The 27,385-nt window shown below is 40.3% G+C and overlaps 1 protein-coding gene across 1 annotated transcript; it reads left to right on the top strand.

The window, feature by feature from the left end:
* Positions 1-505: 505 nt before the first annotated feature.
* Positions 506-27,236, top strand: LOC140143028 (3-hydroxyisobutyrate dehydrogenase, mitochondrial-like). Its single transcript, XM_072165060.1, is given in 9 exon segments — positions 506-710; positions 13,302-13,318; positions 14,224-14,477; positions 16,784-16,866; positions 16,869-16,904; positions 17,918-18,051; positions 18,739-18,815; positions 19,856-20,012; positions 26,648-27,236. Coding segments are annotated over 9 exon segments (1,020 nt in total). The 5' UTR covers positions 506-610; the 3' UTR covers positions 26,810-27,236.
* Positions 27,237-27,385: the final 149 nt, after the last annotated feature.

Consider the following 27,385-nt stretch of genomic DNA (forward strand, 5'->3'; position numbering starts at 1 on the left):
AATGGCGAAAAACGGCGAACATTTGGTCGAATCTTTCCATTACTATCATATCGTGAAAAACCAAACAGCTGAGGAGTTAGCTCAATATGCTAGGAAAATATTCTCTTCGATGACCCCATGACGAGACTGGTTAAATAAGCTGTATTTTTGCTGGAAAGGGTCCGAATAATTGGCAGTCGATGAGCGCCATCTTGGAAAATAGCTCGAAATAGACTTCCTCGACAGTCGTTCAAGATTAGAACTGAGATCTGGAACTAAATTAACCAATCAAATCTTGCGCACTCAAATGACCTAGCAACTGTCAATCAAATACAGGATAAGTCCTTTTAAGTAATAAAGCAGTCTTGCGCATGATAGCCGTTCACAAGTACGTAAGATTTAGGCTGCGCACTCAAATGCATAGCAACCGGCATAGCAACCGTCAATCACTGTCACTCAAACTGCCGGCGAAGTGACTTCACTTTTTATACAGGGATTGAATACGAGTGTCACGGCCCTGCTTGAATACTGACCTCGCAAACGTGAGCTATTTTTATCCGTGACCCCGCGAATACATCGAAACTTCTCAATCGTTAAGCTTACGCTACACAAAACAACAGCTTTTGCAAAAATGGCCAGCAATATTAGCGTATTTGCATCACGAACGGTTGCCTTTTCGACAAGGCTGCTGTCAGGGAAAAGCAACAATATTGCCTGTCGGGCTTTTTCAGGTATGTAAATTATTTGACCCCAAGTCTACGTCTAGTACGAGAAACCCATACGGTACCGTACTTATACTAAAATGCAGCAAACCTTTTACGAGCGCGACTACCGTGATGTTGCAAATTCGGCGCTAACAACGCGTACGGCGCACAGTTCATTCATAAATTTCCACTCAGCAACAACATATCGCCTTAGCAGCCAATCAGAGACAAGTGCGTGCAACGCAGTATATACGCGATGTATCCTTACAATACGCGCTCGTCTAAGGTTTTCTGCATTTTAGTATAGGTTAGCTCTGGCCTCTGCTAGTTAAATAGGGCAGCACCAATTCTGTCGGTCGGACATCCGGGCTATCTCTAGTCTCGGGCCCAAACTGCATGTGGCTCACGGTTTGTTGTTAACAACAGAAACCGGCTGTGAAGGAGGCTACATAGCGATGTTGCTGGAGTGACCCTCAATTTCGGAAAAAACGACACTCGACCATTGAATTTAATTTTAAGTTTGTCAGTATATAAACGGTAAATCAAGTAAGTTTCTTCCACTCTGAAGACTTAGAAACGGTTGTTTGATTCCACTGACTATTTGCGATCGAAATTTACATAACACCAATGACAGAAATCATCAACAAAAATCGAATGTTTTCACTCGACCGTGAGTCGCATCATCAACCGGAAGTGACGTGGCACGGACCGACAGAATACGAAAATGTCATACTGATAAATGACGTGTCTGTTTTGCCCGTTTTTTTAAGTTTACGTTGCGAACTACCCCAAGTCATGACATTGGCATTGGCATTGCAATCACAGTTTTTTTATCACACACATGACACAAGACAAGCCCACTCCTCCAGGAATCCGCGTGGAAAACAAAAACGTACGGCAGAAGAGTGTGATCGGAAATTGGGTAACATTTGGTGAAAAAATAGGATTTATTCAAATTTCCATAAAAAATGGTTTTAATTTGGTGGAAAGGATTATATTTTAATAATCTAAAAGAAAAAAGAAAAATTTGTCGCAAATTTTGTGTTTTCCGTGCCGCTAAAGTTGCGTGCATCATTTGTAGCGTGAGGGACGGACACTGTGTTGCATTATTATGAAAATACTTCTCTTAGGAAGATAAATATGCTATTGTCAATTTTTGTTTACAGATTATTAGTACAACCCTTGCTACAGGAAATATCAATGAGATTTGTAATTGGATGTCTTCCAGAAGATAGAAGGGGTCATGGAAGGTGAACCCTAGAAATTTTGTCCGTCCCTCACAGATAAAAATCCAAAAAAGTTTTTTCTCTGAGAAACATTTCAAGGAATTAAATTAGCATATACCCTATCTATCAATATTAGTGCTCACCTTACTAGAGATAAAGAAACTAAAATTCCCAATCTTTAAATCTAAGAGTTATTAGTCCTTAATTAATGTGAGGGACGGACATGTCCGTCCCTCACACTAACTAAATTTTATATGTACAGGTACTAATGTATGTTGAGTGAAATTATTTTTGTTTACATATCAATAGTGCAACCCCTGCCACATGAAATATCAATGAGATTTTTAATTAGATGTCTTTCAGAAGAGAGTTGGAGGTCATGGAAGGTGAATGCTAGAAAATTTGTCCGTCCCTCACAGATAAAAATCCAAAAAAGTTGTTTCTCTGAGAAATATTCTAAGGAATTAAAATAGCATACACCCTATCTATCAATATTAGTGCTCACCTTACTAGAGATAAAGAAACTAAAATTACCAATCTTTAAATCTAAGAGTTATTAGTCCTTAATTAATTATGGGACCGACATGTCCGTCCCTCACACCAACTTATTTTGGATGTACAGGTACCAATGTATGTTGAGTGAAAATATTTGGCCACTAAATATTAAACCCAATTCTACCCAGTCAGAGAGTCTGTCTAGAACAAATTCAGGCCAATCCCAGTTAGGTCATGCCCCCAAATATTTGGAATTGAAGGTCCTGTTAAAAAGAGGGTCTGTCCGTCCCTCACACCAACTTATTAAAATTAATATTATTGTAAATTACTGCTTCTTTATCAGTAAAACTACAATTGGGTATTGAAAACAAACAGCATGAAGTAAAACTTCTGTGTTATTTGAAATTAAAAGAGAAATACACACTGAATAAGATATTTAGGCAATCATATGTCCGTCCCTCACAGACAAGCTGTCCGTCCCTCACACAAGTATTTAGGGGGTATAATCATATGATATTTCCACTGAACTTGAATTATTTTGACAACTGCATTTCATTTAGATGTCAAGGATAGCATTAGTGGTGGATTTGGAGAAATCTTGCCAAATTTGAAATTTTGTAACATTTTGTCCGTCCCTCACATAGAAAATGTCCGTCCCTCACATAAACTTTGGACCTGCTTCATAGACGCCTTGAAAACAAACTGAGTCAAATTTCTTAATTTTTGGAGAGATGGAACATTACTCTTTCATGAAAAGTATATATTGATTAAACATGTGTATAAGTTTCAATAGAAAACTTGAAGATGTAACTAATGGTGGTGATTGCTTATTCTATTGATTTCCGTCCCTCACACGTGAAAATTTTGTATAGTGAAATAATTGATGCACATGTGGCAACATTTTCATGCATGAAATAACTATTGGTTGAAGGGTTATATATTAAACTAACTTAAAGGAATAAATTTTAACAAGGGTTAATTAAACACAGCAATTAATCTATTGATGTCCGTCCCTCACGTGAGGGACGGATTCCGATCACACTCAGAAGCTTCTCACGCGTAGCGCCAGTTCTGTGGAATAACCTCCCTCTTGCTCTTCGATCTCCTCAGACTGTTTCACAATTCAAATCGCGCCTCAAGACACACCTGTTCAGCCATGCCTACGACTCATAAACTTTGTGCTTTCCTTGTTTGCAATTACTTGTTTTTCCGTTTTGTATAGGCCTATTTGCTGACGGAATTTTACTCAGTTGCTTATGTAATACATTGTTGTTTGATTGCCTTTTCACTATGCTTTTTATATGTTTTTGATAACTTTTATCATGTTCTTTTTACATGCTTTTTAATGATGTACTTTTAAGGTAGTGTAAGTTATGTAGATATAGTAGCATACTTTTAAGGTGTATTTTATTCTTGTTCTGTAAAGCGCCTTGATGCCTTTGCTCTGGCGCTATATAAGTCTGGTTTATTATTATTATTATAGTCTGCAGTCCGAAATTCAGTCAATCAGATTGTCAATCATCACTCACTCACTGTAGGTATCCCAGGCAAACCTTAGTTAACACATTTGCTAGTCAGCGAAATTCGCCGAGACCGGGGCCCAAACACAATGCATATTTACATAGAAATTTGAATTTTTTTCGAGAATAGGTCGGTGAAGGAAACCTACATAAATATGTTTTCTATACTTCACTTGACCCAAATATATGATTTTTTATGGTGATAATCAAGTCACACATGGAATTTTAGAGGGATTTTGTTAGCAGTTCCATTAAAAAAAGCTGCTATCGCCATGAGACTAAGTAAGATCTAGAAACACCCCTAAACGCCGTTTTGGGGAATTTTGCTAGCAGAATCTTTTTGATGAAAGTCAATCTTTGACAAGATGTAACTTTGTTACGGAAAGTGCTATGACAAAAATGTTTTCAGTTTTGGCTTTCTTTACTCAAGGGCTTTAATTTGATATGTGAAATGATGCAGTTTTATGGCAAATTTGAATTCACCTAGCATACCTACTCACTGATCATGATTCAGATTGATCATCAATGCCATGGCATGACCTCATTGCCAATTCAGTTGCAAGTTGCAAACTGCATGCACATTCAGTTTACTATAATAATAATTTGCAGTAAACCTGATTTGATCTTTGATGCATGCATGGTCAGAGCATGTTCCGGTATGATTACCGAATCGGGTGCAACTTGCTAGACTTGAGTCCAGTCCTCGTTTACGGAGTTTTTTTGAATGAAGAAAAAGATCTTGGTGTGCTATTTGATCCTTCACTGAAGTTCAGTAAACATGTTGGCCTTATAACATCTAGAGCTAACAGGATTACAGGTGTAATCAAGAGATCTTTTGATTATATGGACAGAGAGATGTTTCAGATTCTCTACAAAACCCTGGTCAGACCACATGTGGAATATGCCAATTGCCTATGGCACCCAGCATTTCATACATGTAAGGACAGATTGAGTGTCGAGAAAGTACAGAGGAGAGCCACTAAGATAGTCCCTGAACTGAAGGAACTCAGCTATGCAGAGAGATTATAGAAGCATTGAAGTTGCCATCATTGGCATATAGGAGAGTAAGAGGTGACTTGATTCAAGTCTACAAAATAATGCATGGCTTCAATGATGTTCAGAAAGAGGCTTTATTTGTGTTGGCTAAAGAAGGGAGAACAAGAGGCAATAGTATGAAAATTCAGAAGAGGCATTCAAGACTCAGCTTAAGGTCAAATTCATTCACCCAAAGAGTAGTAACTCCGTGGAATAAGCTCCCGGACGATGTAGTAACAGCCAAATCAGTCAATGAATTCAAGAATGGTGTCGACGCGGCTCTCTCCAAGTGGTACAACAAGTACACATATGGAATTGGACCCGATTGGCAGCAGAAGTCAGTTTACTAACTCCTTCTCACTTATTAGGCTATGCAGTGTAATTTAGATGTTTAAGGTGGGCATTTTATAGGCTTTTTATAGCCTCCATCAGAGCCCGAGAAGACAGGTGAATACAGGTGAATACAGGTGAATAGGGTTAGGGTTTAGGGTTGGGGTAGGGCAGTCTTGTAATAAGACTAGTAGAGTTGCACCCTCATAGGCAATCGCTCCCCAGTTCCAAAATCCAATGACAATGTAGACCCTATGACTGTCTATGTATGAAAAATTGGAACTCACGGTAGCGAGTCCGGTGGATTTTGGATTTCTTCAACTAACCCCAACAAATTTGGTATCCCTGGAAAGAGCATAAAAGAAAGAGAATGGTGAAGCCCCAACCCCAACTCAATAGACCAAAGTATAAGGGAGCTACCCCATTTTCCCTTTTGATGATCAATGACACATTCCTGTCTGTCAACTTCTGATAGACAGTGGCGGATCAGAGCAGTCAGAGGGGAGGCCCAATTTTGACAAAAAAAGTAATGGCATGCCAAGTGGCCATCCCGAGCGCTTGCCCGGACGAGGGGGTGTCTGAGGGGGTTTCAGAAGTTAGAAACTTTTGCGAAAAGACAGCCCAAGTGAAGCCATTTGTGGACAAGTTTTGACTTTTATTGTCTGAATTATTTGCTTTATAATTATGTACCGGTACCCATAAAGTTGTGCACGCATGGGGTGTCTGAGAAAGTAAGAAAATTTTGTAACATGATGACCTAATTGAAGCCATTTGGTGGACTACAATGTATTTTTGCACTATTATTGTGAAAATTTTGAAGTTTGAAAAGGCCGATGAAGCTTCATAAAGTTTAGTGAAATGGACCCCTGGTCAAGCACCCTCTCACGTCACAGACCTGAACTAAGGCTGGCATTTTCGAGATTACATTACCCGGGCAGGAAATACCCTGTCCGGGTACCCGAAGTTTTTTATTTTTTCGGTTTTGTGGTGTCCCCGGACCTAGACCTAACGCTAGGATCATTCATGGTTGACCTAAAAAAAAAAAAAAAAAAAAAAAAAAAAAAAAAAAAAAAAAAAAAAAAAAAAAAAAAAAAAAAAAAAAAAAATTCAAGAAGTTTTGTATTTTTAATATGAAAATTGATATTTTGTATTCATGTCATACTCTATTAATGATTTCAAAATGCATTCAAATTCAATGGTTTTTTTTTTTTTTGTTCAACCATGAATGATCCTAGTCTATCCACCGACACTACAAAACCAAATTTTTTTTTTTTTTTTTTTTTTTTTTTGCAATTTGGTACCGGTTTACCCCAAAAAAACGCGCTGGTACCCGGGTACAAAATTACCGAAAATGCCAGGCCTAACCTGAACGTAGTGAGGGTGCTTGGCATATCCGCCATCTTAGAATTACAACGAATCGGCTAGCATCCCGGCCTGTCAATTTAAGCTCTATGAGAAGCCTATTTTAGTTGCAAAAAAGGAAACACAGAGTGGCTTATCTTTAACCCACATTCTCAATCTCTCATGCCAGAGGTTAAAATAAAACAATCCCAAACTAATTATCAAAAGATCATGAATTTCACCTTCTCAAAATGTGTCAGCGAAACAATTTGTTTACAAGTAACAATCCCGGGGGGTCACTCCCATTGTGGCCTGTACACCATCCGTGATAATGAAAACGCGTAAAAAGGGTAGTTTTTCGTGGGTAGGCACGATACGCGCGTAACGAGTTTAGGCAGCGCCAATAAAAGGATTAGGGATTAATCTAATGTGATAATCACAACCAGGCACATGTAGCTTCCACGAGTGCAGAGACAGAGAGAGAGAGCCCATCCAGGCTCAGTGCACCTTAAGGGCACACAACTATGAATCAACTGGCGTAACTACCTCTTTCTCTCTTTTTGTTTTTTTTAAGAAAAAAAAAAAGATCACTTTCCTCACAAGGAAGTGAGGATAACACTACTAAACAACTACTACTAACAACTGACTTGCAGAAACCAATCAAACAGCTTATGTGAATGAAGACACTGCTGGTTAGAACACTCAAAATAGGCAATGTGCCAACAGTCAATAACATCAACAGTTCAAGAGTCTTTTTGTCTGCAATGACAAACTGACATTCAACATGAATGTAAAATGGTTCAAAGTTCAAAGAAGTAAACGTCAGTTCCTGAGTTTTCTTTTAGAATTCCACATGCCATACGTAAATCAGTTCAAAGTTCAATGAAGTGACCATATAGGAGGACACCGATGATGGATAAATGTCATAGTACACAGTGACCTGTCCATTTAGTTTAACACATAGTCTTTTAGGTGCTCAGGAAGGTTGTGAGGGCGCGCGGAACGCCTTTGTGTGAGCAATGGTGGCATGATCTCAGGGCCAACCATACTAGCTTGGGGGATACTTTCACTAACCTCACTGCTGTTACCCGTACATGGATTAGACTGTGCAACCAAACCGGAGGTATTGCTGGAGCTATGACCGCTATCGCGCAAGGGATCGCGAGGATCTGACTCAGAACTGGGGTGCGAGTGATTAGCATTCCTGGGCAGGGGTCACAAGTAGCAGGTGTGGACAACTCGCCAGGTATGAAAGGAGGCTCTGGAGGAGTACATTCAGGGACCACTTCAACAAACTCGGAATCCTCGGTGGGTGGAGACGACTTGGGAAAGGGGCGAGAATCCAGGTCAGGATAATACTGGACCTTAAAGCACTCAGATTTCTTGATACGATAAGAAGTATTCGAAGCTGAGAACCCACAAATTTGCGGATGTTGCACCATGGGCCTTCGATAGTAGTGACTAAGTAGCGATCTCTAGCATGAGATTTCTTGCGATCTGAGTAGAGGTAGACAAGATCACCAACCTCCAACTCTGCTGCTGGGGAGGCAGAGGCTAATGGGGCTTTTCGCAAGGCATGCTGGGCCTGAATCATTTGACAATCAGTGAAAGGAACCTGCTCATTGGTAAACTGGTCTCGCTGAAACCACATCTCACGGGCTGAAAGACCTCGGGATCTGATGCGAGTATTAAGGGCTGCAGTAGCAATGGCAAGTGATAATGCTGTAGCCGGACCACCTGTAGAATCTTGTCTGAGCAACTCATCTTCAAGCTCACGAATGGCTTTCTCAGCAACAGGATTCTTGTTATTATTTTTAATACGACCGATCTCAACCGATAGATGGTAGCGTGTGAGAAGTTTGTCATTGGCGAGTCGAACAAACCCTGGTGCTGGGTCAGTCACGAATGACTGCAGGGGGCCATCAAGTGGACGAAGTTCAATGCACAATTGAATCAGGGCATCACAACGTGCCATGTTGTTCATTCTCGACAATGCAAGAAGCTGTGTAGGCCGTTGAGGTTTCGCGCAGCACAAGGACTAGCTGGCGGCTACGCTTCAGGATATCAGCTGCAAAAGAAATGCCAACTGCATCGGGAGGGTCACTTGAGGACTGCTCGATCAATGTCTTAGGGGCATTGGACAGAGAAGCACACTGGTGACAAGTTGATGTCACTTGATCAATAGCCTTGTCCATATCAAGAGCATAAAAGTAACGCTGGGTCACCAAACTGAGCTGATGTTTGGAGGGATGGTCAAGTTGGATGTGCAGGGCAGTGAGAAGACCATTTAAGACCTGTCTGGGAACAACAATAAAAACGCGAGTTGGGGACAATGGTTGATCACGACGAACAACAAGTAGGCCATCTCTAGCGATAGATGCAACCTGCAAATAGCGCTTCACATCTTTGACAGAAGTAGCTTTCTTTGAAGGCGAGTGCCCTGAACTAGATGAGCATGTGTTCGCCGCAGATCCGGGCATTCCTGCTGAATAGCATGCCAGGCTGCTTTGCTGGCAAAGGGAGCTTAGCTTTCCCGGACAGAATGTCATGTGCGGAAACACGAAGGACAGTTGCTTCCTCTTCACGTTTGATAAAGGAGCATATTTGACAAGTGGGCTCAGTGCAGTCAGGGGCATTACGACTAGCAAAAGTTAGCTGATCCTGCAAGATGACGAACAGATGCTTGGAAACGACTGACAGTGGAGAGGAATGTGGACACGCGAGGACTGGCTGAAAACTCACCCGGCAGAGCTTTTCATATGCCTGAACACAAGGTTTGCTGTCAGTGAGGATACATGTCTTGTGTTTGGACTGAATAACATAGGGACTGAAGTGCTTGGTGGAGGCAGAAATAGACAGCGCCTCAATTTCGTGAGGGTAACCATGTTGGCTGTCGATCACGCAATTTAGCACTGAAGAACCCGGCGAGGAAGAGTTTGTCATTGCGGAAATATACAATGTCGACCCAATGCTATGTTTCTTCACGGATCCATCAGTAATGATCCAAAGCTGATCATTGGGATGGGGAAGTGTGACTGCCCTAGCGGAAGACAGTGCTGCTTGAGCCTTGTGAAAAGCAGTATGCAGACTATCAGACCATGTAAGCTCTTCAGTTGATTGGTGCCCTGCAATAGCATCATCTAATGGGGCTACCAGACTGGCACAATTCTGAATGACACGGGCCAGAACCTTGTATGCACCGATGAAGGACCGCATGCCACCAACTTTGCTTGGAGGCGAGCAGCTGGAAAGTGTGGCGATGCTATGGGGGCTAGCACAAAGGGTTCCATTTGACCAAATCCAACCCAGAATTACTGTCTTTTGGGGGCAAATGACTGTTTTGGAAGCAGAAAAGCGTAACCCAGACTTAGACAAAGCTTGCAAAACTTGGCGCCAATTCTCAACAAGTTCATCCACAGTATTACCACCACAGTACAAGTCATCAGCGAGTTTTGCTACGACGCCTTTCTCTAAGAGGTCACCAAGGACACGACACATCAGTTCCTCAAGGGCTGTTTCAGAACCTGGCATACCCATGGCACACCGTGTATACACACGCACCCCACGAAAGGGAGTTGCAACACCACAGTATTTCATGGACTCATGGGATAAAGGGATTTGGTAGAAAGCACTAGTCAAGTCAGTGGCAATCAAATACTTCCATTTGGCAATTGAGCATAATGTTGAGTCCACATTGGGCATTAGAGAGGGTTGTGGCTTGCTATATCTACCGACATCAGCAAATGCAGTAACCAGGTGAAAGCCTCCATTAGGCTTCTTGACAAGAAAGGACGGGTTAAGGTATTCGACACACACACCGACATCTTCAGGTCTAGCAAAGGCGCCTGCTTTTTCAAGCTGATCAAACTTTGATTGCAACTCTTGGAGTTTATCCTGTGCATACAATGGGAGACGACCTTTGCGTTGGGGGGGTTGGACCGGTCCCATATTAACCACAGATTTGAAAGGGCCGACAGCACCATTGTAACCTGGGAAACTAGGGTCAAAAACCTCATCGTACTCATCGAGAAGACTGCGGAAGTTGGATTGCTCACAAGTGCCAAGTATACCATCTGGGTCAAGGGCAACAGCAGCTGAGTAGTTAACCGGTGAACTGGGCTTTGGGACACTGACTGATGCTGCTGCAGCAGTGTGTGATGGCTTAGAAGTTAGTGATGGTGAAAAAACAGTGTGTATCTGGCCAAGATGTTCATGCTTTCTGATGACAAGTGGCACACCAGTATTGTTGGGAATGCGAACCCTGCCTGCAATACTTGTGATTACATCAGGCTTGGGCCAGGCTTGTTTGGGCGGTAGGAACCTACCGGCGGGGGTATCAACACGGGCTCAATGGCAAAAGTAGCATCTGATTCAACGATGTCTGCAGGGAGATTTACCTCAACGTATGAGCCTGGCCATATGGTAGTGTTTTGAGAAGGTCCACGAAGTATATGGGCACTGACGAACAGTGTGCTGGGATTTGGGGCTCTTGTTGGCGCCATAAGTGATAATTGTACCATCTGTCAAGATGATTTGGTTCTTAGCAGGGCGAATTGCGACATCATTGCATTTCATGAAGGGAATACCTGCAAGGATTTCTTCGTCAAGGTCTCTAACAACTAGACCTTTAAAGACAAAGGAGTGTCTGTCACGAGTAAAGGTGAGGTTGTTTCCCCAACTACCTTAAGAGGGGATGACCCATCAGCTTGACGGGCAGACTGCGAACTCTGATGAATGGGGCATCCTAATCGTTGGACAGTGTTTTCGCGAATGAGATTACCAGTGGATCCACTGTCAATGGTGATGCGGACCGCATGGTGCTTGTGGAATGCATCTACATAAGGAGACTGATCAACATGAATTACAGCGCTGTCTGAACATTGGGCTGCGCACTAAGGTCAGATTGGTCAACAAAGGCGCATGCTAAATCTGAGTCGCTGTCACAATCATCAAGGATGTTAAGCTGTGGCCTTGGGCCAGGTATTTTCTGTCCTTTTCAGGGAGAATACGAGCACTCGCTTAAGAAATGCGCATGGTCATGCCGACCAGCTTGCTCACACAGAGGGCAGGATTTACCAAATGATTTCTTAGCTTTCAATTTAGGCATCGGTCTCACGCTGACTACTAGTGCGCATGCTGCGAGCAGCATCGTTTGAGCTCAGCTCATCCAGGAGCGAATCCAGAGCTTGAGAAATTTCGGCTTTGATAGAAGCCAAGGTGCGGATCTTAGCTCTGTACCGTACGCTGCTTTACTAATCGGGGCAGATCAGGGTTTATAAGGCGCAACCACGTTAACACTACAAAGTTTTCGAGTGTAGGCGTAATCTCCTCATCTTCATCGATGACTTGGTCATGGTGACTGATGCCGCCTCCTTCACGCATGAGGTTGTCTTGGTGAATGCTACTAGGCGCTGGTACAAGTCCTCTGGCCGTTCATCAGGGCCAAGGGTAATATTGTTGAACTCTAGGAAGTGGCCACCTGTTGTTTGGAAGCCAAAATGGAGACGGATGGCTTGCCATATCATTTTCAGGCTGGTGCAGTTTTTGAGTATTGTATTTCGTGAGATAATTGGACAATAGTTGGCTATTTGTCCAAGCATAAGCTTTAATGCAGCATTTTTCTGGACTGCTGTTTTCCTTTGGGCTTCCTGTATGTCCTCACCGTCGTTAGTGAGACCTCGAAGAGGGGAAGTTTTTGACTTTTTGCCCCATACCGCTCCTTCAACCAAGTAGGGAGAAAAGCTTGGGTCTAATGACAGTGTATACTGGAGGTTATGTTTCCAGCTTTCAAATGAGTTTATTGTTTCGTTCTTTGTTAGAGGCCATTGCTTCGGCGCACGATGTGTTGTGGCCATTGCTGATTGTTTTTACACTCGTGTATGTGAACCAGAATAAAAGCTAATATGCAGCCTTGCAGGCTTGCAGGCTTAAGCTTACTGTTTTAAGCTTACTGGTCGCTCACAGTCTTGTGAAAGATCACACATTTAGGGTTCAAGATGACCACCAATTTCGTCAGGAAGGTCAGCTGAGAGACTTCAGAGATGACTGGTTTGAATCCAAGCTGTCACCACGCCAATAAAAGGATTAGGGATTAATCTAATGTGATAATCACAACCAGGCACATGTAGCTTCCACGAGTGCAGAGACAGAGAGAGAGAGCCCATCCAGGCTCAGTGCACCTTAAGGGCACACAACTATGAATCAACTGGCGCAGGGTGTCAAAAACATGAAATATAGGAAAAAAGGGTAGCAAAATTGAAATTGTTAATACGCGGAAATGAAATTTATGGTATGAAATTTGATGCAAGGAAGAAAATCCGTGTTTAGGGTATCGTTTTAGCCAAGGGTTAAATCCTTGTTTAGGGTGCTTTTCAAAAGTTGATTATCACGGATGGTGTACAGGCCACAATGGGAGTGACCCCTCCGGGGTAACAATCCATTGAAAAATATTGAGGGTGTCCTTCTGCAGCAAATTTTACAATAACAAAAATGGCTTTAATTCACATTTAGTGAAATCTACTCAGTGTAGAAGTTTCATGATACATGTATACATGTCATAACAATAATTTAATATGTTCATAGTACATGTACTTACTTATTCTGAGTACATTGTATACCGTTCATAGTAGAATCATATTAATTATTTGTTTTATATTTTTTACTTTCCACAGTTTCTACCACAAATGAGGTAAGTTGAGTTGAAATTGAAGACAGCATGAAAATATTAATTGCACCAAAAGTAGGCCTACATTAGGGCTCATATTGAAATTCCCTTACACAGGAAGGTGTGCGCCATCCTGCAGCTTTCCTGTGCTAGCCTTCTTTTGTTAAAATCCTGTGTGATTATAACACTGCAATTAGCCACTTAAATTAGGGCGTGCTTTCCTGGGTTGTGCGATGAGCCGATTAGTTCAATTAGTTCAACAATCAATAAAATTGCCAGTCTTTGATAAACTTTTATTATAATCCTTGTCACCAGACCACATCAAAAGGCAGGGTGTACTCCATCCGTTTTATGACCAAGCTTTCCTGAGGCGGGTGCTTAGCGAGGGGAATCCTGCCTTCTTTCTGTGTGAAAGTGTGGTAGGGTATTTCAATATGAGCCCTTAGATTTTAAAAATATTTAAAAGTGAGAAATGATAGCAATATGATGTAGCTGCCCCCCCAAAAGAAAGTGAATGACTCAATGAAAAAGAGAAAAAACTCAAATCAATCTAATTCTGAGGCTGAGGACGCAGTTGGTACTGTGAAAGCGCTCCCGGTAAGCGATCAAATTTTTTAGTGTTGAAGTCAAAAATTCTTCTAATCTAATTCTGCTTTTAATGGAGTAGAGGAACTTGAAAGGGGTCAGGGTGAACATATTGTGTTTCATGACCAGGCATACCCAGATTATTTCACATAGTTGGGATTGGGTCAAGAAAATTACTCACTGATTATTGACCTCAGTCATCCACCCAGCTGATTCCATCTAGCCAAAATGTGGTCAATCACAATTTGAACCTTTCCCAAATGATTGACAGGGCAGGCCTACAAAGTGTTAATAATGGCTAAGTGAACTAGCTCTCAATATTTACTTTTGCTCTTGTTTTTCAGTCATCTAGAACCCCAATAGGCTTCATAGGCCTTGGTAACATGGGCAACCACATGGCCAAGAATCTACATAAACAAGGATACCCACTGGTTGTCAACGATGTCTACCCAGAAGCCTCGGCTGAGCTACAAGACTTGGGAGCCACGGTAGTAGATACACCGGCAGAAGTTGCTGATAAAGTTGACAGGATTATTACCATGCTGCCCTCAAGTCCTAATGTAATAGAGGTGTATTCTGGCACAGGTGGCATATTTGAGTAAGTATTTTAGGCATTTTGTGATTGTTTGCTTGCTCGGGCAGCGGTTCAGCAAAAAAGTATAAATTTCAATTGATTCAGGATGTGGATATTGAATTTGCAAGTTACGAATAATTGCGTGTATTTCAGTGCCCCATAGAACACTATAATGTGACTGGACACCACGGATCAGCCGTAAAGTCGGCCCCCGGTCAATTTTGTTTTATTTCGTGTTTAGAAAATATGTATCATAAGCTTTAAAATGGTATATCATTTGACTTCAAACGATATCCACTAGCGGGTTATGGTTTGTTGAAATCTGTTCCTTCAACAAAATTGTACTTTTTTTCGGTTGTACATGTGTCTCTTTTTCCACATTTCTGGTAATAAATATCAAACAGTCATACTTGGCGGTCATTTTAAATCATCCCCAAGTCAACGAGGTTCAGGAATGTCCTCTCATTGTTAATTGTTGGTTATACATACCTAGACAAAATACAATGCTTTGTTATCCACCACTGGAACAGGATTTAGCCAAAGCAAACAAAGACAAGAACTATTTAAAGGATTCTATAGAAATAGGTAGAAGCTTATTATTATCCTCTTCAGCAATAGGATTATTGATTAGTTTAAACAGTGTTTGATGAGATACTTGTCGCGCCAAATTGAGATACCTATGAATACGACCGACACGCATATTTTACACTGTAACTCAGAATGAAATTTGCCGAGTTTACGGCTCATTCGTAGTGTCCACTCACAGATGTTATAATTTCTGTCTGTCAGACAGACAGCAATTACAAACTCAAAAAAAATAAAAGTTATTTTAAAAAGATTTGAATAAAAGATATTGGAATTTCAGGAGATAATTTGGTAATTGGAGCCATAGTTTTGTCTTTTCACATAGTAAGAGGGTTTAGAATATTTTATTTACTGTCGGGTACATGTGTAATGTAAAATTACATTTTTATTAGTAAATTAAGAATTGTAAACATAACAAAAATGACTTCATCAAGCTCGTAATTTGTAATAATTGGTCGCATGTCATAAGTTGGGTATGCTAAAAGGGTGGAGGGATTACACTTTTCTGAAAATTGCGAAACAAATTTGATTGGCTTTCCGTAACCCCATATCCTACAGCAGTGGTTGATACCTCATTTTAAGCCTAATATTATACTCTTTCAGTCTACTGAAGCATATAATTATACATTATTCTGTAAAAAAATCACATCAGTTGAAATGAAAAATGCCAGGGGTGGAGGAGCAGGCGGATGTGGAGCAGGCGGATGCGGGAGTGTACAATAGGGCCTATGTGAAAATTCACATGTCAGCATGTCAAAACTGCTGGTTACTTTTTCAAATCTAGGGAGGGTATGATGTATTGACAGCTTTGAATGTTGAATTTGTACAATTAAAACAATTACTGACTACTTAAGGTGGTACTACACCCCTGATAAATTTTGTGACTAACTTTTCATTTTTCTCAAAAAGTAACTACACACTGGTAACAAAAGTTATATGTATATTATAGGGGCATGGAATCCAATTACTTCACTGAAATTTCAGTGATTCAAGACAAGGGCTCATTATATATGTTAAGAAATGAGGTACTTTCTAGCAGTACCTCTTTTCTTATCATAAATAACGTACCGCTTGTCTTGAGTCACTGAAATTCCAGTGTAGTAACTGGATTCTTTACCCCTCTAATATACATGACTTTTGTTACCAGTGTGATATTATTTTTTGAGAAAAATGCAAAAATAGTCACAAATTTATTAAGGTGTGTAGTACCACCTTAAGGGTTATATGTTCCATTTTTTCATTTTTAATGAAATCCTAGTTGAATTTCAGTAGTTTTAGCAATATGCTAATGTACATTTCTCTTCTTGATATTCATTTCCTCAACAATAGAATAACCATCTTGCTAATTACTCGTAAAAAGGTCATTGACCTTCACAATGTAATTAACTTACGTGCAATTATTTTAAAAAGTTCATTTGAAGCATTAATGTATTGAGAACATATCCTCCAAATCTGATGACATTCTTGCATAAAATAAAAAATTTACAGTCATTTTTGTAATTGAGGTCCGATTTGAGAAAAAGCATTTGAAAATTGAGATTTACATAGACACCTGTGTATTAATTAATTACTAATTAAGCATTATCTCAAAAATTAAGCATGTGTTAAGGTTAAAAATGGTGTTAATTATTAGAGATTGTCAATATATACAACATATCCAAAAACACATTTTTTGTCATTTTTGACCATGTAATGGAAATTGTACCCAACTTATGACATGCGACCAATTGTTTATTTTTATACAGAACTGTAAAAACAGGCTGCCTTCTTATTGACAGCAGCACAATTGACCCAACAGTGGCTCAGGAAGTAGCGGGCATGGCAGATAAGAAGGCGCCCTCTATATGGACGCACCTGTGTCAGGAGGTGAGAAAAAAATCTTATTTGGTCAAGGCATATGTTGCAGATCAATACATTCACATCCAAAAATGATTTTAGAAAATCTTGGTAAACACCATCTGTGTCCCACAGAGAACTAATAAAACAAGTCACCCAAAACGGTATGACTTGTCAAAAGTCAATTTTTCCGGTTGAAATTCAAAATGGCCACGACCATGTCACAGCATGTTGTTGTGATTATTGGTAAATATTGGACGAAATTGCATCTGTTAGTGTAAGTACATCTTGATGCAAAAATATGATTTGTTTTGTTCTTTAAATAACATTTCTGCTAAATATTGAATTCTGCCAATTTTGGCCACAAATAATCAAATGCTATCACGCTGTAGTCTGATGCCTTAGTCAGTGTAACAGTGGTTATTTTTGTGATTTTTAGATTTTTAGCTAAACTTCATGTTTTAGTAAAAACTTAATATATAGAGATATCTCTATTGCCTGATATAACACAGGTGGTGTGTTATTTTAAGTTTCCACTTCATTGCTCCACGCAAAAATAGCAGTTGTTCCTATTTTTGCTTTGAACATATACATGTATGCATGTAGGAGGAGCTGTTAAGTCTTTTTTTCATAGTTCGTGGCTATGGTGGTTCTTGGAAAAACAGTGGCATGATCGGGGAATTATATAAATAAACATAATTTTTCACCAGGTTAGCCCTACGCAAATAATAAAGGAGACAAGTAGAAAAAGTGATCCCGCCTGGGAATCGAACCCAGGACTTCAGGTTGACGAGACCTGCGTCACGGGAGCTTCATGATTAGGCTGGTTGAAATTTTCAACCAACCTAATGGTGGTTCTCTTCTCTATATAATTATGAGCAAGTCTCTTGGTATTTTTCATAAGGCAGTTCATAATATCTTATTAGTGAAGTCATTCTTATAATGTTGTCCTTGTATGGGGGAAGTGCAACAAATGAGTTGGTTTGGGGTATATTTTCCATTACAGAAAACATATTCCAAGTAATCTATTTTCATATTTTCAGGTGTAAATGCAGCCAGAGATGGAGTATTAACATTTATGGTGGGTGCTAAAACGGATGAATTTGAAGCAGCAAAAGAAATACTACAATATTTGGGTAAAAACATTGTAAATACAGGACCAGTTGGGACTGGCCAGGTGAGTGGGTTTTGTTGGTTTGCCTGTCCATTTGGCATAGACAGCGAAGGAGACCTTCACTATCTATTGCCTGTAGATTTGTTGGCAGCAGGTTGGTTGAAGTTAAAAGAAGACAAGTCCAACCAACCAACTGTCATGTCCATCAATGACATCCTATGTTGAACATTAAAAAAAACACAAAAAAAAAACACATGTCAAATACTAATTAGTGATAACTAAATTAATGAAATTTATGTCCAAAATTAGTGATGCAAGTACACATGATAATAATGGTAAAAGCATTTAAAAATAGCTTTCCAGAAGATGTTGTTTATACGTTTTACAGATTATTTATTTAATCTTCATTTGCCCCTCCCCCCAAATATTTTTCTTGTTCCCCCCCCACCAGTAAAAACCCAAAATTACACAAATTTCCACTTTTTGCAGGACGTTTGCACAAAATTGGTTGATTTTGCCCCCAAAAAAAAAATAAATTCACTTCTCCCCCAATGACATTCCCCCAAGAAATTTCCTGGTGCTGCCATTGATTCCACCAAAGATAAATGTAGGAATTATTGTGAATTATAATTTCACAATGCAATGTAATCAAGAAACAAAAGAGAACATAAAACTCTTTTTAGGGCAAGACAGACAACTTTTTATACTTGATTTTAACATTTTCTGTGTGTGTTTTCCTTAATTTTTCAGGCTGCTAAAATTTGTAATAATATGATGTTGGCAATATCAATGATCGGGGTATCAGAAACAATGAACTTGGGAATGAGGTATGTATGTACTAATTTATATTCTGACCAAGTTGGCATCAAATCACCTGAGATGTAGTCAAGTCTTGGACAGAAAACCACAGGTTGTTTTAGCAGATGATTTTTAACTTCAAAGCAACTGAGGCACAAGGCTTACATTAAACAGGATCCCAGGCTTTTATTACCCCATGGTTGCCAAGTTTTGGCCCCTGGTGCCATCTTTAGGACCAGGAGCCCATTTTAGCTCCTGGTCCAGGCATACTTAATATAAGGCTTGCTGAGGCATCAATTAAAAGGGCACGGACCTTTACTTCCAAGAGTTTATATATGTACCACGATCTGCTCCATGGGAGCCAAAGGAGGCATTTTTGAAAATTGAGTTACTACAATTTAAATATTACCTTATACAAACATTAGGCTATCATATACTGAAAACAACAAAGGTCTAGCATACTTGGTTCTAAAGTTATGAGATTTTGTGATGTATAATATTTTCTTCTGGATTTTATTGTTTTTTACTCCTTTTTTTTTGCCTTATCTCAATTTCAAATTTGCTGCCTTTACTCTCATGGACTGGATTGTGTCACATAATGAGTCTGATATCAGGTGACAGGTCACAATTTGATGAAAAGTTAGGAATAAAAACATTTTGTATGAATCATTTCCAAGCATGAGCACATGATTTGTAGGTTAATGTTATAGTGTTATTTGTGCCATTCCAGTTGAAATCCACACACCCCTTATGGAAAACATGCCCTTAATCTCCAACACGGGAGTGTGAATTTCAAATGGAGTTACCTGAATAGTTGACTTAGTTTACACTCCCTGTGTGGAAGATGAAGGTTATGTCTTCCATAAGTTAAGGGGAGTATGGATTTCAACTTGAACAGCCCCATTTCTAGGCAAGGTTTTACAAACAGGTGCACCACCCACAAGCTGCTTTATTCTGTATGCCCCATTAAAATAAACAGAGGGTGTATGAGAAGACTGCCTACCTAGTTCAAAGGTTGCACCAATTTCTAATTAATTTCTCTGATATATTTTATCACCACTTCTAACAGATTAGGGCTTGATCCAAAGATGTTGGCATCAATCTTAAACACAAGTAGCGGCAGGTGTTGGGCCAGTGACACATACAATCCTGTACCTGGAGTACTTGAAGGTGTACCATCAAGTAATGATTATAAAGGAGGATTTGGTACAGCTCTAATGACTAAGGTAAGACAAGACAAGTAGTAGCAGGTGTTGGGCCAGTGACACATACAATCCTGTACCTGGAGTACTTGAAGGTGTACCATCAAGTAATGATTATAAAGGAGGATTTGGTACAGCCCTAATGACTAAGGTAAGACAAGACAAGTAGTGACAGGTGTTGGGCTAGTGACACATACAATCCTGTACCTGGAGTACTTGAAGGTGTACCATCAAGTAATGATTATAAAGGAGGATTTGGTACAGCTCTAATGACTAAGGTAAGACAAGACAAGTAGTGTCAGGTGTTGGGCCAGTGACACATACAATCCTGTACCTGGAGTACTTGAAGGTGTACCATCAAGTAATGATTATAAAGGAGGATTTGGTACAGCTCTGATGACTAAGGTAAGACAAGACAAGTATAGGTAGGTGCTGGGCCAGTGACACATACAATCCTGTACCTGGAGTACTTGAAGGTGTACCATCAAGTAATGATTATAAAGGAGGATTTGGTACAGCTCTAATGACTAAGGTAAGACAAGACAAGTAGTAGCAGGTGTTGGGCCAGTGACACATACAATCCTGTACCTGGAGTACTTGAAGGTGTACCATCAAGTAATGATTATAAAGGAGGATTTGGTACAGCTCTAATGACTAAGGTAAGACAAGACAAGTATAGGTAGGTGCTGGTCCAGTGACACATGCAATCCTGTACCTGGAGTACTTGAAGGTGTACCATCAAGTAATGATTATAAAGGAGGATTTGGTACAGCTCTGATGACTAAGGTAAGACAAGACAAGTATAGGTAGGTGCTGGGCCAGTGACACATACAATCCTGTACCTGGAGTACTTGAAGGTGTACCATCAAGTAATGATTATAAAGGAGGATTTGGTACAGCTCTAATGACTAAGGTAAGACAAGACAAGTATAGGTAGGTGCTGGGCCAGTGACACATGCAATCCTGTACCTGGAGTACTTGAAGGTGTACCATCAAGTAATGATTATAAAGGAGGATTTGGTACAGCTCTGATGACTAAGGTAAGACAAGACAAGTATAGGTAGGTGCTGGTCCAGTGACACATACAATCCTGTACCTGGAGTACTTGAAGGTGTACCATCAAGTAATGATTATAAAGGAGGATTTGGTACAGCTCTGATGACTAAGGTAAGACAAGACAAGTAGCGGCAGGTGTTGGGCCAGTGACACATACAATCCTGTACCTGGAGTACTAGAAGGTGTACCATCAAGTAATGATTATAAAGGAGGATTTGGTACAGCTCTAATGACTAAGGTAAGACAAGACAAGTAGCGGCAGGTGTTGGTCCAGTGATACATACAATCCTGTACCTGGAGTACTAGAAGGTGTACCATCAAGTAATGATTATAAAGGAGGATTTGGTACAGCTCTAATGACTAAGGTAAGACAAGACAAGTAGCGGCAGGTGTTGGTCCAGTGATACATACAATCCTGTACCTGGAGTACTTGAAGGTGTACCATCAAGTAATGATTATAAAGGAGGATTTGGTACAGCTCTAATGACTAAGGTAAGACAAGACAAGTAGCGGCAGGTGTTGGTCCAGTGACACATACAATCCTGTACCTGGAGTACTTGAAGGTGTACCATCAAGTAATGATTATAAAGGAGGATTTGGTACAGCTCTAATGACTAAGGTAAGACAAGACAAGTAGCGGCAGGTGTTGGGCCAGTGACACATACAATCCTGTACCTGGAGTACTTGAAGGTGTACCATCAAGTAATGATTATAAAGGAGGATTTGGTACAGCTCTAATGACTAAGGTAAGACAAGACAAGTAGTGACAGGTGTTGGGCCAGTGACACATACAATCCTGTACCTGGAGTACTAGAAGGTGTACCATCAAGTAATGATTATAAAGGAGGATTTGGTACAGCCCTAATGACTAAGGTAAGACAAGACAAGTAGTAGCAGGTGTTGGGCCAGTGACACATACAATCCTGTACCTGGAGTACTTGAAGGTGTACCATCAAGTAATGATTATAAAGGAGGATTTGGTACAGCTCTAATGACTAAGGTAAGACAAGACAAGTAGCGGCAGGTGTTGGGCCAGTGACACATACAATCCTGTACCTGGAGTACTTGAAGGTGTACCATCAAGTAATGATTATAAAGGAGGATTTGGTACAGCTCTAATGACTAAGGTAAGACAAGACAAGTAGCGGCAGGTGTTGGTCCAGTGATACATACAATCCTGTACCTGGAGTACTTGAAGGTGTACCATCAAGTAATGATTATAAAGGAGGATTTGGTACAGCTCTAATGACTAAGGTAAGACAAGACAAGTAGTGTCAGGTGTTGGGCCAGTGACACATACAATCCTGTACCTGGAGTACTTGAAGGTGTACCATCAAGTAATGATTATAAAGGAGGATTTGGTACAGCTCTAATGACTAAGGTAAGACAAGACAAGTAGCGGCAGGTGTTGGTCCAGTGACACATACAATCCTGTACCTGGAGTACTAGAAGGTGTACCATCAAGTAATGATTATAAAGGAGGATTTGGTACAGCTCTAATGACTAAGGTAAGACAAGACAAGTAGCGGCAGGTGTTGGTCCAGTGACACATACAATCCTGTACCTGGAGTACTAGAAGGTGTACCATCAAGTAATGATTATAAAGGAGGATTTGGTACAGCTCTAATGACTAAGGTAAGACAAGACAAGTAGTGGTAGGTGTTGGTCCAGTGATACATACAATCCTGTACCTGGAGTACTAGAAGGTGTACCATCAAGTAATGATTATAAAGGAGGATTTGGTACAGCCCTAATGACTAAGGTAAGACAAGACAAGTAGCGGCAGGTGTTGGTCCAGTGACACATACAATCCTGTACCTGGAGTACTAGAAGGTGTACCATCAAGTAATGATTATAAAGGAGGATTTGGTACAGCCCTAATGACTAAGGTAAGACAAGACAAGTAGCGGCAGGTGTTGGTCCAGTGACACATACAATCCTGTACCTGGAGTACTTGAAGGTGTACCATCAAGTAATGATTATAAAGGAGGATTTGGTACAGCTCTAATGACTAAGGTAAGACAAGACAAGTAGAAGTAGGTGTTGGTCCAGTGATACATACAATCCTGTACCTGGAGTACTAGAAGGTGTACCATCAAGTAATGATTATAAAGGAGGATTTGGTACAGCTCTAATGACTAAGGTAAGACAAGACAAGTAGCGGCAGGTGTTGGTCCAGTGATACATACAATCCTGTACCTGGAGTACTAGAAGGTGTACCATCAAGTAATGATTATAAAGGAGGATTTGGTACAGCTCTAATGACTAAGGTAAGACAAGACAAGTAGTGACAGGTGTTGGGCTAGTGACACATACAATCCTGTACCTGGAGTACTAGAAGGTGTACCATCAAGTAATGATTATAAAGGAAGATTTGGTACAGCTCGAATGACTAAAGTAAGACAAGACAAGTAGTGGTAGGTGCTGGGCCAGCAACACATACAATCCTGTACCTGGAGTACTAGAAGGTGTACCATCAAGTAATGATTATAAAGGAGGATTTGGTACAGCTCTAATGACTAAGGTAAGACAAGACAAGTAGTGACAGGTGTTGGGCTAGTGACACATACAATCCTGTACCTGGAGTACTTGAAGGTGTACCATCAAGTAATGATTATAAAGGAGGATTTGGTACAGCTCTAATGACTAAGGTAAGACAAGACAAGTAGTGACAGGTGTTGGGCCAGTGACACATACAATCCTGTACCTGGAGTACTTGAAGGTGTACCATCAAGTAATGATTATAAGGGAGGATTTGGTACAGCTCTAATGACTAAGGTAAGACAAGACAAGTAGTGACAGGTGTTGGGCCAGTGACACATACAATCCTGTACCTGGAGTACTTGAAGGTGTACCATCAAGTAATGATTATAAAGGAGGATTTGGTACAGCTCTAATGACTAAGGTAAGACAAGACAAGTAGTGACAGGTGTTGGGCTAGTGACACATACAATCCTGTACCTGGAGTACTTGAAGGTGTACCATCAAGTAATGATTATAAGGGAGGATTTGGTACAGCTCTAATGACTAAGGTAAGACAAGACAAGTAGTGACAGGTGTTGGGCCAGTGACACATACAATCCTGTACCTGGAGTACTTGAAGGTGTACCATCAAGTAATGATTATAAAGGAGGATTTGGTACAGCTCTTATGACTAAGGTAAGATAAAACAAGTAGTGACAGGTGTTGGGCCAGTGACACATACAATCCTGTACCTGGAGTACTTGAAGGTGTACCATCAAGTAATGATTATAAAGGAGGATTTGGTACAGCTCTAATGACTAAGGTAAGACAAGACAAGTAGTGACAGGTGTTGGGCTAGTGACACATACAATCCTGTACCTGGAGTACTTGAAGGTGTACCATCAAGTAATGATTATAAGGGAGGATTTGGTACAGCTCTAATGACTAAGGTAAGACAAGACAAGTAGTGACAGGTGTTGGGCCAGTGACACATACAATCCTGTACCTGGAGTACTTGAAGGTGTACCATCAAGTAATGATTATAAAGGAGGATTTGGTACAGCTCTAATGACTAAGGTAAGACAAGACAAGTAGTGACAGGTGTTGGGCTAGTGACACATACAATCCTGTACCTGGAGTACTTGAAGGTGTACCATCAAGTAATGATTATAAGGGAGGATTTGGTACAGCTCTAATGACTAAGGTAAGACAAGACAAGTAGTGACAGGTGTTGGGCCAGTGACACATACAATCCTGTACCTGGAGTACTTGAAGGTGTACCATCAAGTAATGATTATAAAGGAGGATTTGGTACAGCTCTAATGACTAAGGTAAGACAAGACAAGTAGCGGCAGGTGTTGGTCCAGTGATACATACAATCCTGTACCTGGAGTACTAGAAGGTGTACCATCAAGTAATGATTATAAAGGAGGATTTGGTACAGCTCTAATGACTAAGGTAAGACAAGACAAGTAGTGTCAGGTGTTGGGCCAGTGACACATACAATCCTGTACCTGGAGTACTTGAAGGTGTACCATCAAGTAATGATTATAAAGGAGGATTTGGTACAGCTCTAATGACTAAGGTAAGACAAGACAAGTAGTGACAGGTGTTGGGCCAGTGACACATACAATCCTGTACCTGGAGTACTAGAAGGTGTACCATCAAGTAATGATTATAAAGGAGGATTTGGTACAGCCCTAATGACTAAGGTAAGACAAGACAAGTAGCGACAGGTGTTGGTCCAGTGATACATACAATCCTGTACCTGGAGTACTTGAAGGTGTACCATCAAGTAATGATTATAAAGGAGGATTTGGTACAGCTCTAATGACTAAGGTAAGACAAGACAAGTAGTGGTAGGTGTTGGTCCAGTGATACATACAATCCTGTACCTGGAGTACTTGAAGGTGTACCATCAAGTAATGATTATAAAGGAGGATTTGGTACAGCTCTAATGACTAAGGTAAGACAAGACAAGTAGCGGCAGGTGTTGGTCCAGTGATACATACAATCCTGTACCTGGAGTACTAGAAGGTGTACCATCAAGTAATGATTATAAAGGAGGATTTGGTACAGCCCTAATGACTAAGGTAAGACAAGACAAGTAGCGGCAGGTGTTGGTCCAGTGATACATACAATCCTGTACCTGGAGTACTAGAAGGTGTACCATCAAGTAATGATTATAAAGGAGGATTTGGTACAGCTCTAATGACTAAGGTAAGACAAGACAAGTAGCGGCAGGTGTTGGGCCAGTGACACATACAATCCTGTACCTGGAGTACTTGAAGGTGTACCATCAAGTAATGATTATAAAGGAGGATTTGGTACAGCTCTTATGACTAAGGTAAGACAAGACAAGTAGTGACAGGTGTTGGGCCAGTGACACATACAATCCTGTACCTGGAGTACTTGAAGGTGTACCATCAAGTAATGATTATAAAGGAGGATTTGGTACAGCTCTTATGACTAAGGTAAGATAAAACATGGCAGGTGTTGGTGTAACGACACATACAATTTTGTATAGAAACTCTCCCTCTGCCACCATAACCAAGATGCAATATACACCAGTCAGATGGTTCTCTAGCAGACCGGATCTCCATATCAATGCATTTCAACTTTCTTTGACATGCCCTGCTCAGAACATATGACCAAGATACCGAATCCATTTTAAATATGTATGACCAGATCAATTGCCTCATCTCCCATTTGTTCTCATAAAAACTGATTTTTTGATATCAAAGCTCATATTTTTTCTCATTACTTTACCCCAGTAAAATTTAACACCCAAAATGTGTTTTGTTGTTGATGGTGTGAAACGAAAAGTGGTAACCACTATCGGAAGTATATCATATGGGGTATTGTTATACACATTTTTGCTTCCCATATCAAAGCTTGGTAACAGGTTTTTTTAAATGTAAGATATCAAAGAGAATATAACAAATCTGACCACCCACTGCGTTTCAGTGGCATCCTCATCATTTTCACCATATTATACGGTGTTTGTAAAAGCTTTTTTATATTGTATTTATTTGTATGGATTGAATTTGATGAAATAAAACTGAACTGAACTGATAAGGTGTGCAGTCCATCAGATCGGCATGTATAATGCATATAACTTTTTATCTTATCTTTGACAGGATCTTGGCCTTGCACAGAATTCAGCCACTATGACCAAGACACCCACACCATTAGGGTCACTAGCTCATCAAATCTACAGAATCATGTGTAACAAAGGCTTTGCAATGAAAGACTTCTCATCCGTGTTCCAGTATTTCAAAGAAGATTCCAGCAGCAAGTAATCGCAATCAGTTTTTACACAACAAGAAACAAAATGGGCTATTCCATTTAAAATCCACACTACCCCTGTGGAAGATTTAGCTTAAGACTTCCACAGAGGGAGTATGAGTTTTGAATAAAAGAGATAATTGGGTAACTTCCATTATACTCACTCCAGTTGTGGAAGATATAAGTAAAGCTATAATACAGGGGGAGTATGGGTTTCAAAATGGTCAACTCTGATCAATTATGTTTGAAAAACATACTCCCTCTGTGGAAGATATTTCCAACATTTTCCACATGGATAGTGTGGATCCTCCACACTATGATAGTTTCATAGTAACAACTTACAGGAAAACTATTATGAGTATTTTCTATGAATACGAGTATTTTTTCATGAGTACGAGTAGATTGGCACGAGTACGAGTACAGCAAAATTCCAAGCCATGAGTACGAAAGTCACGAGTACTTGGTCACGCAGTACGAGTATTGATGCATGAGTACAGTATGAGTACCAAAAAGTATTTTGTACTCAGTACTCGAAAGTACAGTATTGTACTCGAGTACTATAAGTCTGTGTGGATGTCAATTAGAATAGC

The sequence above is a fragment of the Amphiura filiformis genome, chromosome 20 (assembly GCF_039555335.1).
Source record: "Amphiura filiformis chromosome 20, Afil_fr2py, whole genome shotgun sequence".
Classification (NCBI taxonomy): Eukaryota; Metazoa; Echinodermata; class Ophiuroidea; order Amphilepidida; family Amphiuridae; genus Amphiura; species Amphiura filiformis.